This window comes from Cyclopterus lumpus, chromosome 15 (assembly GCF_009769545.1).
Source record: "Cyclopterus lumpus isolate fCycLum1 chromosome 15, fCycLum1.pri, whole genome shotgun sequence".
Taxonomy (NCBI): Eukaryota; Metazoa; Chordata; class Actinopteri; order Perciformes; family Cyclopteridae; genus Cyclopterus; species Cyclopterus lumpus.
This window is the reverse complement of record NC_046980.1, coordinates 2,771,848-2,784,302: the sequence shown is the minus strand read 5'-3', so window position 1 is coordinate 2,784,302 and position 12,455 is coordinate 2,771,848. Positions and strand designations below refer to the sequence as shown.

Sequence of the window (12,455 nt, the reverse complement as noted above, 5' to 3'; positions counted from 1 at the left end):
CCCAGAGGTCTTATGACAAAGGGTGCACGCACAAGCAGACCCAGTTTGGGCCGACTCAAGGTCAAAGGGATGGTGTTCCTCACTCAGAGAGTGTTTCAGTGGGAAAGGAATGAAGATATGAAGATATGAGGAAATAGGCTTTTTGTATTCCAGTTGCTTGTTTTTTACCCTGCAGGGCAGAGATATTACGTTAATTAAATATAATTTCAGGGTTTCAACAACTAATGTGCCCCACGTGGAACCGAAAGAGGTAGACATCTCACCCCGTACATGTGTGTAGGTGTTCTTCTTCCCAGCACCGGCCCCGTGAAGTCATTTGAAGTGCCCCATGTATTTACCGGGCTGCACCTACCCGTCAAAGGCGGACTTCGGCTCCGGCCCGTCGCCGTTTTTAACGGAGAGCGGCGGCACCGCTCCCGGGAGACGACTGTCCGACTACCGGGCCTGCTGCCCCCACGAGCCCCGACAGCAGCAGTATCCTCCTCCGTGGAAATGGACCCTGCACAGGGGGGGCCATCCCCGTCCCATCCCCACCTCTGCGCCGCCGCAGCCATGCGTCCGTTTGCCGGGGGGGGACTCCGTTTATCACGGGTACCGAGGATTACGGTCCTCTCCCCACGCCGCTGAGGACTTTCTGTACGGCGGACCCGTTTACGGCGCCTCCGGTCCACGTTTTCATGCGCCGGCGTTCGCCGGAGACCCGCGGAGCCTCCCCGGCGGATACGCGGCGTTCAATCCGGACTCGGAGCTCCTCTTCCCGGCAGGACGCACCGGAGTCCGCCGGCCGCCGGTTCTCGACCCGTTTTTCGAGCACGCGCCGGAGGAGGAGAGCGCGGACCCGAGAGCGAAGAGTGCACCGGGGAGCCAACGGCTGAAGGAGACGAAGAGGACCCGGCGGACCGGCTGCCACACCGGGGAGAGCAGCAAGGTGAGGGCGGGGTCAGAGTCACCGCGGGCCGGGAAGGAGGACGAGGAGGATGCGCCGTCCTCCAGCGGCAGCGGAGGAGACGATTCCCCGGGTGAGTGGAAGGCATGCGACACTAAGATTGTCAAGGAGAAAATAAAAAAGTATAATTCCTAATTGGGAGTTTTGTAAAGTCTTGAAAAGCCTCCTATAGCTCGTGCGACCACAGGGCCACGAAGCCTTCAACTACTATTTGATATCATAGGTGTTTAATAACATAAACATGCATAATATAGGTATTATCATTTATATATCTTCCAACCTACTACTTTTATTACCTTTAATATAACTGTTTTTGGCTCAATTGAATGACAATGTTGTCTAGAACCGGAAAAGGCCCAAACTGGGCAGTGAAGAATGTCGTTTCGTTAATTATGGACACTTTGTCAATAAATAGACGGTGAGTTAACTCTTGTGTTTATGTGTTTGTTTCTTTGTTGTGTAAACTGATATTATGTGTTTGTTCAGTCTAACATGAGAACAGGTTTGTCTTTTCAAAATAAAGCTACATGGGACTAACTGAATAAACAGGAACACAAAAAAAGTAGCCAAATAGTAGTGGAGTCTCTACTTTTCTTACTTTCTCTCTAAAACCTGAATGTGTTTAATGGCCCCAATATAACAATATAATCCCTCTGGAGTTAAATCTAATAGGGAGAGACTGTGTTGAACGTTTAAAAACCGTGCTGCTTATTAAAAAACATTTAATGTGTGCTGATAAATGAGGTTATTTATATATTCACATCAATAAAATGTGTTATTATTCAATATTCTCTCCAATTGTGGAACATTAGTTACTAACATCTACATTTGACTTGACACACGCAGCTCATGTCGTGCAGAGCTTTACTATAAACTCTTCATGGCTTCATGAACATTCTGAAGGTCACGTTAACGTCTTGACCTCTGCATGTTTTTGACTTAGACCTTGACATTGCACCTTTCATTAAAAATAAATAAATCATAAAGTCATTTCAGTTCAATTAATCTCCGGCTGATTCACACGAGAAAATCAAGTTTTAGAAGTCGTTGCAGCGTTTCACGACAGTGTTGGAGACGCACGCCCAGGTTGGAGACGGCCTCGTTTAGCTCTAAAACTGGGTTATAATTCTTTATTATTATTGTTTTTCTATCTTTTTGCTATGCGACTCGACGGCCGGCCCCTGCAGCAGAGCCCCGTGTGAGGAGGAAGAAGCGATGCCCGTACTCCAAGCAGCAGATCGGGGCGCTGGAGAGAGAGTTCCTGCACAACATCTACATCAACAAGGGCCGCCGCATGCAGCTGGCCGGCCTTCTGCGGCTCACAGAGCGGTGCGTGCATGCATGCATCATTTGCTGTTTCTTATGAATTATTATTAATCTGATTCACTGACTTATATGGCAAGAGGGACACCAGATATCTGTCCATCACACGTTTGACTTCAAATCAGGAACAAAAGCAATTGGCAGATTAATTGATATCAATCGGGAAAATGTTTACGTGACATTCCGTCTTAAATATTCTATATGTGTTTTTATGTATTTATAAAAAATATCCTAATGAATCCAACACGTTTTTCTGTCCTTTGCCGATGCAGACAGGTGAAAGTCTGGTTCCAGAACCGGAGAATCAAAGAGAAGAAGCTGAACAGCGAGAGGCTGCTGTACCACACAGGGTACCACTTGTTCTGATGGACGGATGGAGGGAGGAAGAAGAGAGAGAGAGAGATGTTAAATGTGTCTAATCAATACATAACCCTGAAAATCCCCCATTGATTAACAACTTGAAGACAATTGTTTTTTTGCATTACAAGTTTTCTCAGAATTTTGTGTGTTACACATGCAAATTATCCATCATCTTATTAAATATGCTCTAATTTTGACACATTTCTGAAACAGAAAGCTGCACGTTGACGAAAGCCAGGCACATAAATCAGAAAATACTGTCAACAGCCATTAAAAATCAATTTCCTCCATGTTTTTTATTAATAAATGTAGTGTAAATGGGGCTCTAAATGCTGTGTGAACAAACCCCTCTGCATAAAGCTTCAAAAATATATAGTTTGTATTAATAAATGTAGTATAAATGTAGTATAAATGAGGCTCTGAATGCTGTGTGAACTAACCCCTCTGCATAAAGCTTCAAAATTTATAGTTTTTATTAATAAATGTAGTATAAATGAGGCTCTGAATGCTGTGTGAACTAACCCCTCTGTATGTTGAAGACAGGTGAAGAGGGTCAACACATGACCTCATAGATATCACCATGAAACTTCACCACTTCATTATTAAGAGGAGGAGTATTACAAGTTTTATGAAATGTTATGTTAAAATATGCAAATGAGAGATTATGTAATGATAACCTTTGGTGACTTTAGGAGGAAATTAGTAGTAAAATACACTTGTGAATGTGTATTTTGGATGTTTCCTTTCCACAAGAGCTCAAGTTATGGAGTCAAAATAACCTTGAATCTCAAAATGAATTGGTGGGAAATATCTCATCTTGATAGGTAAAAGATAAAATAAATAAATCCAGTTCCTATAAGCACATCAAGAACTCAGCTCCTCGGGCTCTTTTTAACCTAATTCATGTCTAAAGTTACGCGTCTTAAAAGTCTCTCTGGGCCTTTCGTGTCCTTTTAAAACAGAGGACGTACATTCTCTATCCAAAGAAAAAGGAAATCTAAATATAGGGGAACTTCAGATGGAGCTCGTGCTTTGGATTTAACATTTCTGAGTATTTCATGTTTTATTTGGAAGGGGGCGGGGCTTATATTAATGTTTACTTGCACTGCTGACAATCTGATGACATGTGTAGTTTTTCTATCTTTGTATCATGATTTTTTTTAATTATAAATCCTTTTAATGTTCATCATGTAAAACATTTAAAGGTCAACAATGATCACATTCCTTAAAGAATTTTTTTATAATTGTACCTTCTATTTAGCATATTAATATAATCATTTTAGGCAAGCGAAGACAATCTAAATGGATTATTCTGATACCTGCGTGATATTGTTAATGTTAAGAAGAAAGAAATATGTTAAATGTGACGATGATTGATCTTCTTCTTTTACTGCAATATTTTAGATGCCGTTATATTCATGTTTTTTCTTTTATATTTCAATACACTTGAAGAAAATGTCATAAAAAATTTTTTTGTTTTGCTTTGAGGGACTTTTTTATCAATTTGATGTATTATGATGATGTTTCATATTGTTTTAAATGCATTTTTTATTTTTAATAAAAGGCAAATCGACATGTTATTTAGAGGTCATCTTTAGTCTGATTGTGACTTTATACACGGCGCCTCTTAATGGTGCCACAAACCAGTCAACGCTTTTTAAAATGTATAAAATAAAATGACTTATAAATATATATTGCTCTGTATATAGTTTATTTTTAAAATCCAGTGTGATGCCATTCACAGGATTTTCACCGCATGTTTTTCTTCTTTCTTCATAAAGCAATAAAATCAAATGAACATGTGTGATCACTTCTGCACCCAAATAATAAAAAAAAGAAGCACATACCCAGGAGCACCATTACACAGGCTCACATGTTAGTCAAATGAGGCCCTAGAACCCGTAAACAACAACAACAACAACAGATTATTCAGCAGGTAATAGCTGCCCCGGGTTACCACTGATATAAAACAAAGTCAAACTATCAAACAAAGACATCATAAAAGCATCTTTTTGCATCTTTTTTTTGTCGTGCATTTCTGGACCCAGACGGTGAGTCCAAGGCTGCAGATGAACCTTGAACCGCAAACTGGCCCACAACACCCACCACACCGTCACCACCACCACCATCTCCTCCACTTAAAGGCCTTTATTGGGGGCAATGCAGACCGTCTGCACCCCCCCCCCCCCCCCCCTCTTTGTCTCACGCATTCACTCCGTCTGTGTGCGAGTGCGGCTGTTTGTGTGTGACGTAAAAACAAAAGAGATGAAAGGAGAGACTGTTTTTGGGGTTTTATTTTCGGCCATTGCTCAAATGCCTTTAGTTCCAACTGCAGACGCCACCGGCTTGTGTTTCAAACAGATTGTGCTTGTTGGTCGTGTTTTATTGTCATGCATCACTTGTTTACGGTCTCAAAGGAGTGGATAATGTGATAACTGTGTAATCACACACAGGCCTGGAAAGAAGGCCAGGGGACACAGCACTTGAGGTTTGAGCACACGTCATCAGGAGAAGAAGAAGTTGTATTTCAGTAGCGTTGTTGTTGTTGTTGTTGTTGTTGTTGGAAAGAGGGATAAAAAGGAACCCGATCGCCAACAGAAGTCGTGGTCGAGGTTAAAAAGAGAGTCTTATTTATGGGGCGCACTTCATTCCAGGTGGAGCAACGCGCCGCAGACACGGACGCTGCATGGCGTTAAAATACAACGTTGTAAGTCAGCTCAAATTAAAACAGACACATAGATGAGACACTATAATTAAAACCATTAAGAAAGTAGTTGGGATGACAAAAATATTGATAATAGAAATAACAGTTTAAAAGGGCCGCAAGTTACTTTACTTATTTTTTTCAATGTTTACATACTGTTTATAAATGTCAGGGAGACTTAAAGTAAAGTGTTACCGGTGAAAGTAACATACGAGTCACGGAAATAGTAATGTCACAGTAAACAAATAAAAAATGTAAATAAAAAAAATATATATATATAGAGATAGAGACTGAGATATATATATATAGAAAGATATTGCTATATATACATGTATATATATGTGTGTATATATACATATATGTATACATATATACATATATATATACATACATACATATATATATATACATATACATACATATATATATATCATCAGATCTCTCTCTATATTATAAAAATATATAGACACATTTATATATGTATATATACATATAAGTATAAATATACGTATACATATGTATATATATATATATATATATATATATATATATATATATATATATACATAAGAGAGAGATCTGATCATAAATAGATCTACCTATCTATCTATCTATCTATCTATCTATCTATCTATCTATCTATTATCTTATACCTATTATATAATAGATAGATAGATAGGTAGGTAGGTAGGTAGGTAGGTAGATAGATATGTAGGTAGGTAGGTAGGTAGGTAGGTAGATAGATAGATAGATAGATAGATAGATAGATAGATAGATAGATAGATAGATAGATAGATAGATAGATAGATAGATAGATAGATAGATAGATAGATAGATATGGCTATCTAGAGGACTTTATGGCTCTGATTCATGCGTAACTCCATGGAGGCTTCCACTGAATACTAAATAACAATAATAAGGGTGTAACGTGTGTTTGGGACTCCCGGCCGTCTGTCGGCCGTCTGGACTCATGCAGCCAGCAGGTGGCGCTGCAGCTGCACGAGAGACAGCGATCAAGGTCTATGTTGGAAAACTTGCAGCGGTATGTTTGGTGTCTTTGAGCCACGCCCCCCTCGCGGGCACCGATAATAGCTTTATAATATGTAGATCTCGAGTTGTTCATAACCACTGGTTCGTTTGTGTGTGTGTGTGTGTGTGCGTGTGTGTCTGCGTGCGTGTGTGTGCGTGTGTGTGTAAGCGTGTGTGTGTGTTTGTGTCTCCATAATTGTCAATTAATTCTAGTAGAAAAGAAAATCCCAGATTTCACCTTAATGACGATGCATTGACTTTATAATATAATAAATATGTTTGTATTATCTTAAAACGTGCTCAATCCTTTAGATTTTATTAAAAAAAGTAATTTGAAGTGGACGACTGGTCTTAAAGGGAGAAAAATAAACAGCCTATCCAACATAAAATGCATATAAATGAGTAATTAATGAACAGAGGCTGTCAAATAGTAAATAAATACAAATAACAGCACATTAATTAAAGACAACAATTAAAAGAAAAGTTCACGTCAAACCACTTTTTCTACACGATCCTCCAGATAAAATCATGTTTTTAAAGCCACGTGTCGTCTGCCGCAGAGGGGATCGTGTCCCTAATTATGAGCTTTGATTTTGCATGCAGAAAGTGGTTTTGGCATATGCACAAAACTATGTCATACCACACGCACGCGCGCGCGCGCACTCTTCAAACGGGCTCGTAAACGGCTCCCTGCTACTTTTTTTTCTGCCAGTAAAACGGCGGTTCGTGTCCAGACATTTAAAAAGCTTGGCCTCTGTGTGTGCGTGCGTGTGCGTGCGTGCGTGTGTGTGTGTGTGTGTGTGTGTGGTGCGTTCAGGCCCATCTGCCCGGCTCGAGGGCCCATAATCACGTTTTCTCCCCGAGCACAAAAGAATGAGTATATTTATTTCCTAAAGCCGGGTAAATACAGTCCAACCCACGTGGTCCGCGGCGTAACCAATGGCAAGCCGAGAAGAAGGTATGGGCAAGGAAAAAAAAAATACTACCATTTTAGGGGAGGATGTAAGCCACTATACCGGCCCCATCCAACGTTTTACAGTCGCACTTAAGTGTCTTTTTATTGAAATCATAAAATAAACATGTCGCTAACGAATTATTATTCCATGATGGGGCTCCAGACCGAGGAGCCGTACGGGGCGCATTTCATCCCGGCAGGCTTGCAGGGTTCGACGGCGGGCTGCACAAAGCCAGCCCGGAGAGCGGAGCTGGAGGAGCAGGAGGAGGAGGAGGAGGAGGAGGGGACCGCCGGCTCACACATTCCGGATTTCTCGCATTTCTCCAACAAACAAACGGGCTTAAATGGCTTCTCTCCCTGGGCGAACACCTCCACCTCCTCCGCGCCCTCCTCTCCGCAGCTGCAGTCCACCCCCGGCGCCTCCATCCCGGGCCTTTTCCACCCGCACCACCTCCTGAGCCACCACCACCAGCACCACCACCACCAGCACCACCACCACCAGCACCACCCGTACTACGGCCCGCAGACGCAGACCCACGCCGAGCACCTCGCGCCGTCCGACGGCAGGTTCGTCCGCTGCTGGGAGGGGGCGACTCCCACCTCGGAGACCTCGCTGTCACACGCGCCGGCCGGCTTCCCCGGCTGCGTGCCCGCTCCGGGTGACCTCTCCGATCCCAGCCCGAGGTACGAGGCGGCTAAGCCCGAGAGTTCGCCTCCTCCTCCGCCGCCGCCGCCGCCGCCACCACCACCTCCGCCGCAGCCGCCACGCGACAGTCCCGGGGACTCCAGCTTCGCCAGCCCGACCGAGGTGGTCCTCGAGCGGCTGGAGCCCGCGCAGGACCCGGGGAGGAAGCCGGAGCCCAAAAAGGAGGACGAGGAGAGAAAAACAAAGTTCGACCCGGGTAAAGACAGATATAGGCTACCTACCTCAGGAATGTTTATTAGCAGTTAAGAGGTGGCGATACACAGGTGTGTGAGTAAGTGTGTGTGTGTCGCTGAGACCGAGAGGGAGAATGTGGCCGAAGTAAGTAAGTGTGTGTGACTTTTATAGCCCTATAAATGTCTTGTAAACGGTCAAATATAAAACTTTATTGTCCATTAAAATAATGAAGGTGCTATTGCTGTTATTTAACAATTTGTCACTAAAGAGAAAACAGATAGAGGGCTCGCGCTGCACTTCTCTCCAGATGTGTGCAGGAAGTGATGAGCTCTTCTTGAAAAGTACTGCTGGAGCTTATTTTGCATATAAATAGATAAATATATGCACATGTGTATACTTTAAAACGAGCTTCATAATTTATAGGGCCTTTACTGTTTGTAGCCTGCACGCCTCAACCACACACACATTGTTGTGTAATAATAATGATGATTTCTGTTGTGTTTTTTTTTACTTGAGATGAACACAAAAAGTATTTTATTTTTTAAAGCTTGTATTAAAATAAACAAAAATGACAGGAAAAAAAACACACAAAAAAACCTTCACGTGCAGCAAAATAAAATGGCCAGGCCAATAATAATAATAACAATAATAATAATAATAATGATTATATCAATAATAATAATACATTTAATTGGATTTTTACTGTTTTTCTTTGCAACATTTAATTCCTGGCATGGCCTTGTAACTTTCTGTAAATATAGGCTGTTGGTTTATTAGTAAAACATGTATAAAAGTGTATATGAGCTAGTCAGTAATGAGGGTTAAGACATTTTAAAGGAGTCCTTCTGGCTGTAAACCTTCTCAGGACATTTCCAGGCCCTTTCAGGACCTTTTCAGGACCTTTTTAGGAGTGCAAGTGGCTGCCAAGCCAAATACACACTACTTGTTGCTCTGGCTGCTCATCAAACTCTACTTTGCAGCACTCTCTGGCTGCCTTCACTTTTCTCTTTAAGTGGCCGGTAAAGCATCCGTGGAAAGGTTCAAACACCGTTCACCAACTGCAGTTGCTTCATCCTTAAAAAAAAGGGCTGAGCGTGGCTTTTTTTAAAAACCAAACTCAAGCAGAGATTTACAATTCATTGGGCTCTCTGCTGGTTTTATGGCTGCTGTCCTCCCCAAAAAACTAATTTTCATCCCTAAAAAAGGCCTCAAACCACAGTTATGTTTCCTCATTATGACACTTTCAGGTAAATTATGGAAATGAAGGCCTGATGCTAAAAATACAAACGGTTTTAGCTTTGCTAAAAGGAGCAATATAGTTTAAAATAATAATAATAATATGAATTGAAACACTGCCTATATTCATGGAGCCGTGTTTTAAAGCATGTTTCTTTTTCTAATGAGCCAAAAGTTGTGCAGGCTCATAAAATTTGTGCCTGTGAATATTTTCTTTCTTCAGATTTTATGTCAGTCTTTGAACTCCTGACAAAACACACACACACACACACACACACACACACACACACACACACACACAGAGAGAGAGAGAGAGAAAAAAGCAGTGGGCTTGCTGTTAAAGTTTAAAAAATCTACGCCATCCTGTGTCCTTCTTCTTCTTCTTCTTCTTCCTCTTCTTCTTCTTCTTCTTCTTCTTCCTCTTCTTCTTCTTCTTCTGCAGAAAACCCATCAGCGAGTTGGATCTACGCCAAGTCCACCAGGAAGAAGAGGTGTCCGTACACCAAGCACCAGACCCTGGAGCTGGAGAAGGAGTTCCTCTTCAACATGTACCTGACCCGGGACCGGCGCCTGGAGGTGGCGGCACTCTTAAACTTGACAGAGAGACAGGTGAAGATCTGGTTCCAGAACAGGCGGATGAAGATGAAGAAGCTGATGATCAGAGAGAGGAGGGGTGGGAATGAATGATGGACCCCCCCCCACACCCCTCCCCCCCCCCAGGCCACCCCCCCCCCTCCTCTCTAATCGGAGAGGACATAGCTGATAAGAGAAAACGCAGTGCACCAAGATGCCCAACATCTTTTAACACCAGCTGGTGTACGAGCAGCTGTTGCTAAGCAACGGATTGTGAAGCTAACAGGCTGCCCTTGGAGAACTGCAGGGGTCAATTCTGCAATGGGTGGTATGGGGGATGGGGGGGGCGGGGGGGGGGGGGGGGGGCGGGGGTTGAGACCCGGATGTGTTGTAACTATCCCTCAGAATAAAACGTTAACAAATTACAGAAAGATCCATAAAATTAATCTTTAAAAAATGTTTTGTTGATATCAAAGACTTTCTTTTTTTTTTACGACACACCTGTTTTTGATGAGACTCTAAAAACTCTTTAAAAAAACTACTTGGCACATACTTGACTGGCCAAAAGTACGAATACCGGTTTATGATTTAATACTAAAACTTTGGTCCTCATAAAAACTGCGTTTCCAGACGAGAACGTGCTCCATCTGTTTGTGGCCTGACACACACACACGCACACACACACACACACACACACACACACACACACACACACGCACGCACACACTCACACACTTGGTGCTAAAAGAAACCGAAACCAGAATCATGAATATGCGTTTTCCTAAAAGACACCAGAGAGAATAATAATGACGTAAGCAGGAATGTGAGAGATTGATGCATTTAATTGATCCCTTTTTTTAATAAAACATAAATAATAATCAAGATCAGATTCCACCTTTTAAATTAAAGCTTCAGTGTTATTTAGGACACAAAGTCGGACTCACTGCCGCTCACGTGACACGTAAAACACGTCGAACGGGGTGAACTTATTAACTTTAAACTGAAAGAAAATGAACTAGTTATTAAAAGATGGACATTTTATTTTCTGCTTCATGGCTGAAAGTGAAAACAACAACAACAACAACACCAACAACATGGTGATTTATTAAACTTTATAGATATAATACTGCATTTAAATTACTTCTCGTCAGTGGCGGAATGTATCTAAGTACTTTTTCACAAGTACTGTGTACTTAAGTACAAATATGAGGTATTTTCGGTTAATTCTACTCCACTACATTTCAGAGGAAACTATTCTACTTGCTACATTTCATTTAAAGCTTCAGTTATTGCTACTTTGTAGATGATTGAAACAAAGTATAAACAAATCGGTCATAATATATTAAATACTTATATGATATACTTTCCAGCTGCAACATTAAAAAGGATTGAATACACATATTGATGTTTACTTCCGTAAGATTTTGAACGCAGTTTGACTTATTGATACTTTTCCAACAAAATAAATGAAATTTGTCGGTGATGCGTTCAAGAACACACTTTCTTTATTTCGTGTCGGGGACGACATTACGCTACTAAACCAAATTATAGGGTTAGGAAAAACATCAAGGGTGGGCTTAATATACTTATAATATAAGTACGTATAATTAGGTTTAAGCAACACACAAAAACTCTTATGTTTACTAAGACGTCACTCCAACGGCCACGTGGTTGCAAGTCCACTTCCGCTACTTTAAACCATAATATTTCTCAATTTATTAATATATGTCAAGCTGCATTCTTAATAAAAAAAATTAAAAAAGGATTCGACTTTCCATCCGTGCCGAGTGACACACGCACACACACACACGCACACACACATACATAACAACCTTATGGAGTATTGCTTATAGCTTGTAATTGTTATACCGGAACAGAAACGTACGCGACATTTTTACTACGAAATTAAAAAAATTTAAAAAAACTGCAACACCAAAAATACTTCACAACAAAGAGGCCTGTAAACAAATAAACACTGTGTTTGCAATCTCGCTCCTGATTGGAGCAAATCCTCTGCGTGACGAGCAACCCCTAAAAATAGTCCCGCAGAGGGGACGCTTGACTTGTTGTGCATCGATAAGCTTCCTTGTTTGTTTGTTGTGTTGTTGTTGTTGTTGTTGTTGTTTTATAAACTGTGCATGTATCGCCTTAATTGGCCAATTTGTTGTTATTGTTGTTGCTGTGTTGTTGCTATCTGTATATATGTTGTAAATGTCTATGTACCTAACACACACGCACACACACACACACACACACACACACACACACACACACACACACACATGTAAACACACACAACAGTTCACGTGAGAAGTTGTACACACAACGCACAACCTTCATTTCTGAATGTACGACCACATCAAGTTATCATAGGAATGTTATACGGATTTCAGTATTTTAGATGTTTTCTGTTTGTTTGTTTGTTTGTTTGTTTGTTTGTTTTTCACGA

At 41.5% G+C, this 12,455-nt stretch overlaps 2 protein-coding genes across 2 annotated transcripts; both read left to right on the top strand.

The window, feature by feature from the left end:
• Nucleotides 1-328: 328 nt before the first annotated feature.
• Nucleotides 329-2,635, top strand: LOC117744268 (homeobox protein Hox-D11b-like). The gene is made up of 3 exons (XM_034552457.1): nucleotides 329-1,019; nucleotides 2,134-2,275; nucleotides 2,542-2,635. Exons 1-3 carry the CDS (start codon nucleotides 329-331, stop codon nucleotides 2,633-2,635), a joined length of 927 nt encoding a protein of 308 aa, XP_034408348.1.
• Nucleotides 2,636-7,441: 4,806 nt separating this feature from the next.
• LOC117743782 (homeobox protein Hox-D9b-like) lies at nucleotides 7,442-10,120 on the top strand. Its single transcript, XM_034551629.1, has 2 exons — nucleotides 7,442-8,219; nucleotides 9,876-10,120. Exons 1-2 carry the CDS (start codon nucleotides 7,442-7,444, stop codon nucleotides 10,118-10,120), a joined length of 1,023 nt encoding a protein of 340 aa, XP_034407520.1.
• The last annotated feature ends 2,335 nt before the right edge of the window (nucleotides 10,121-12,455 follow it).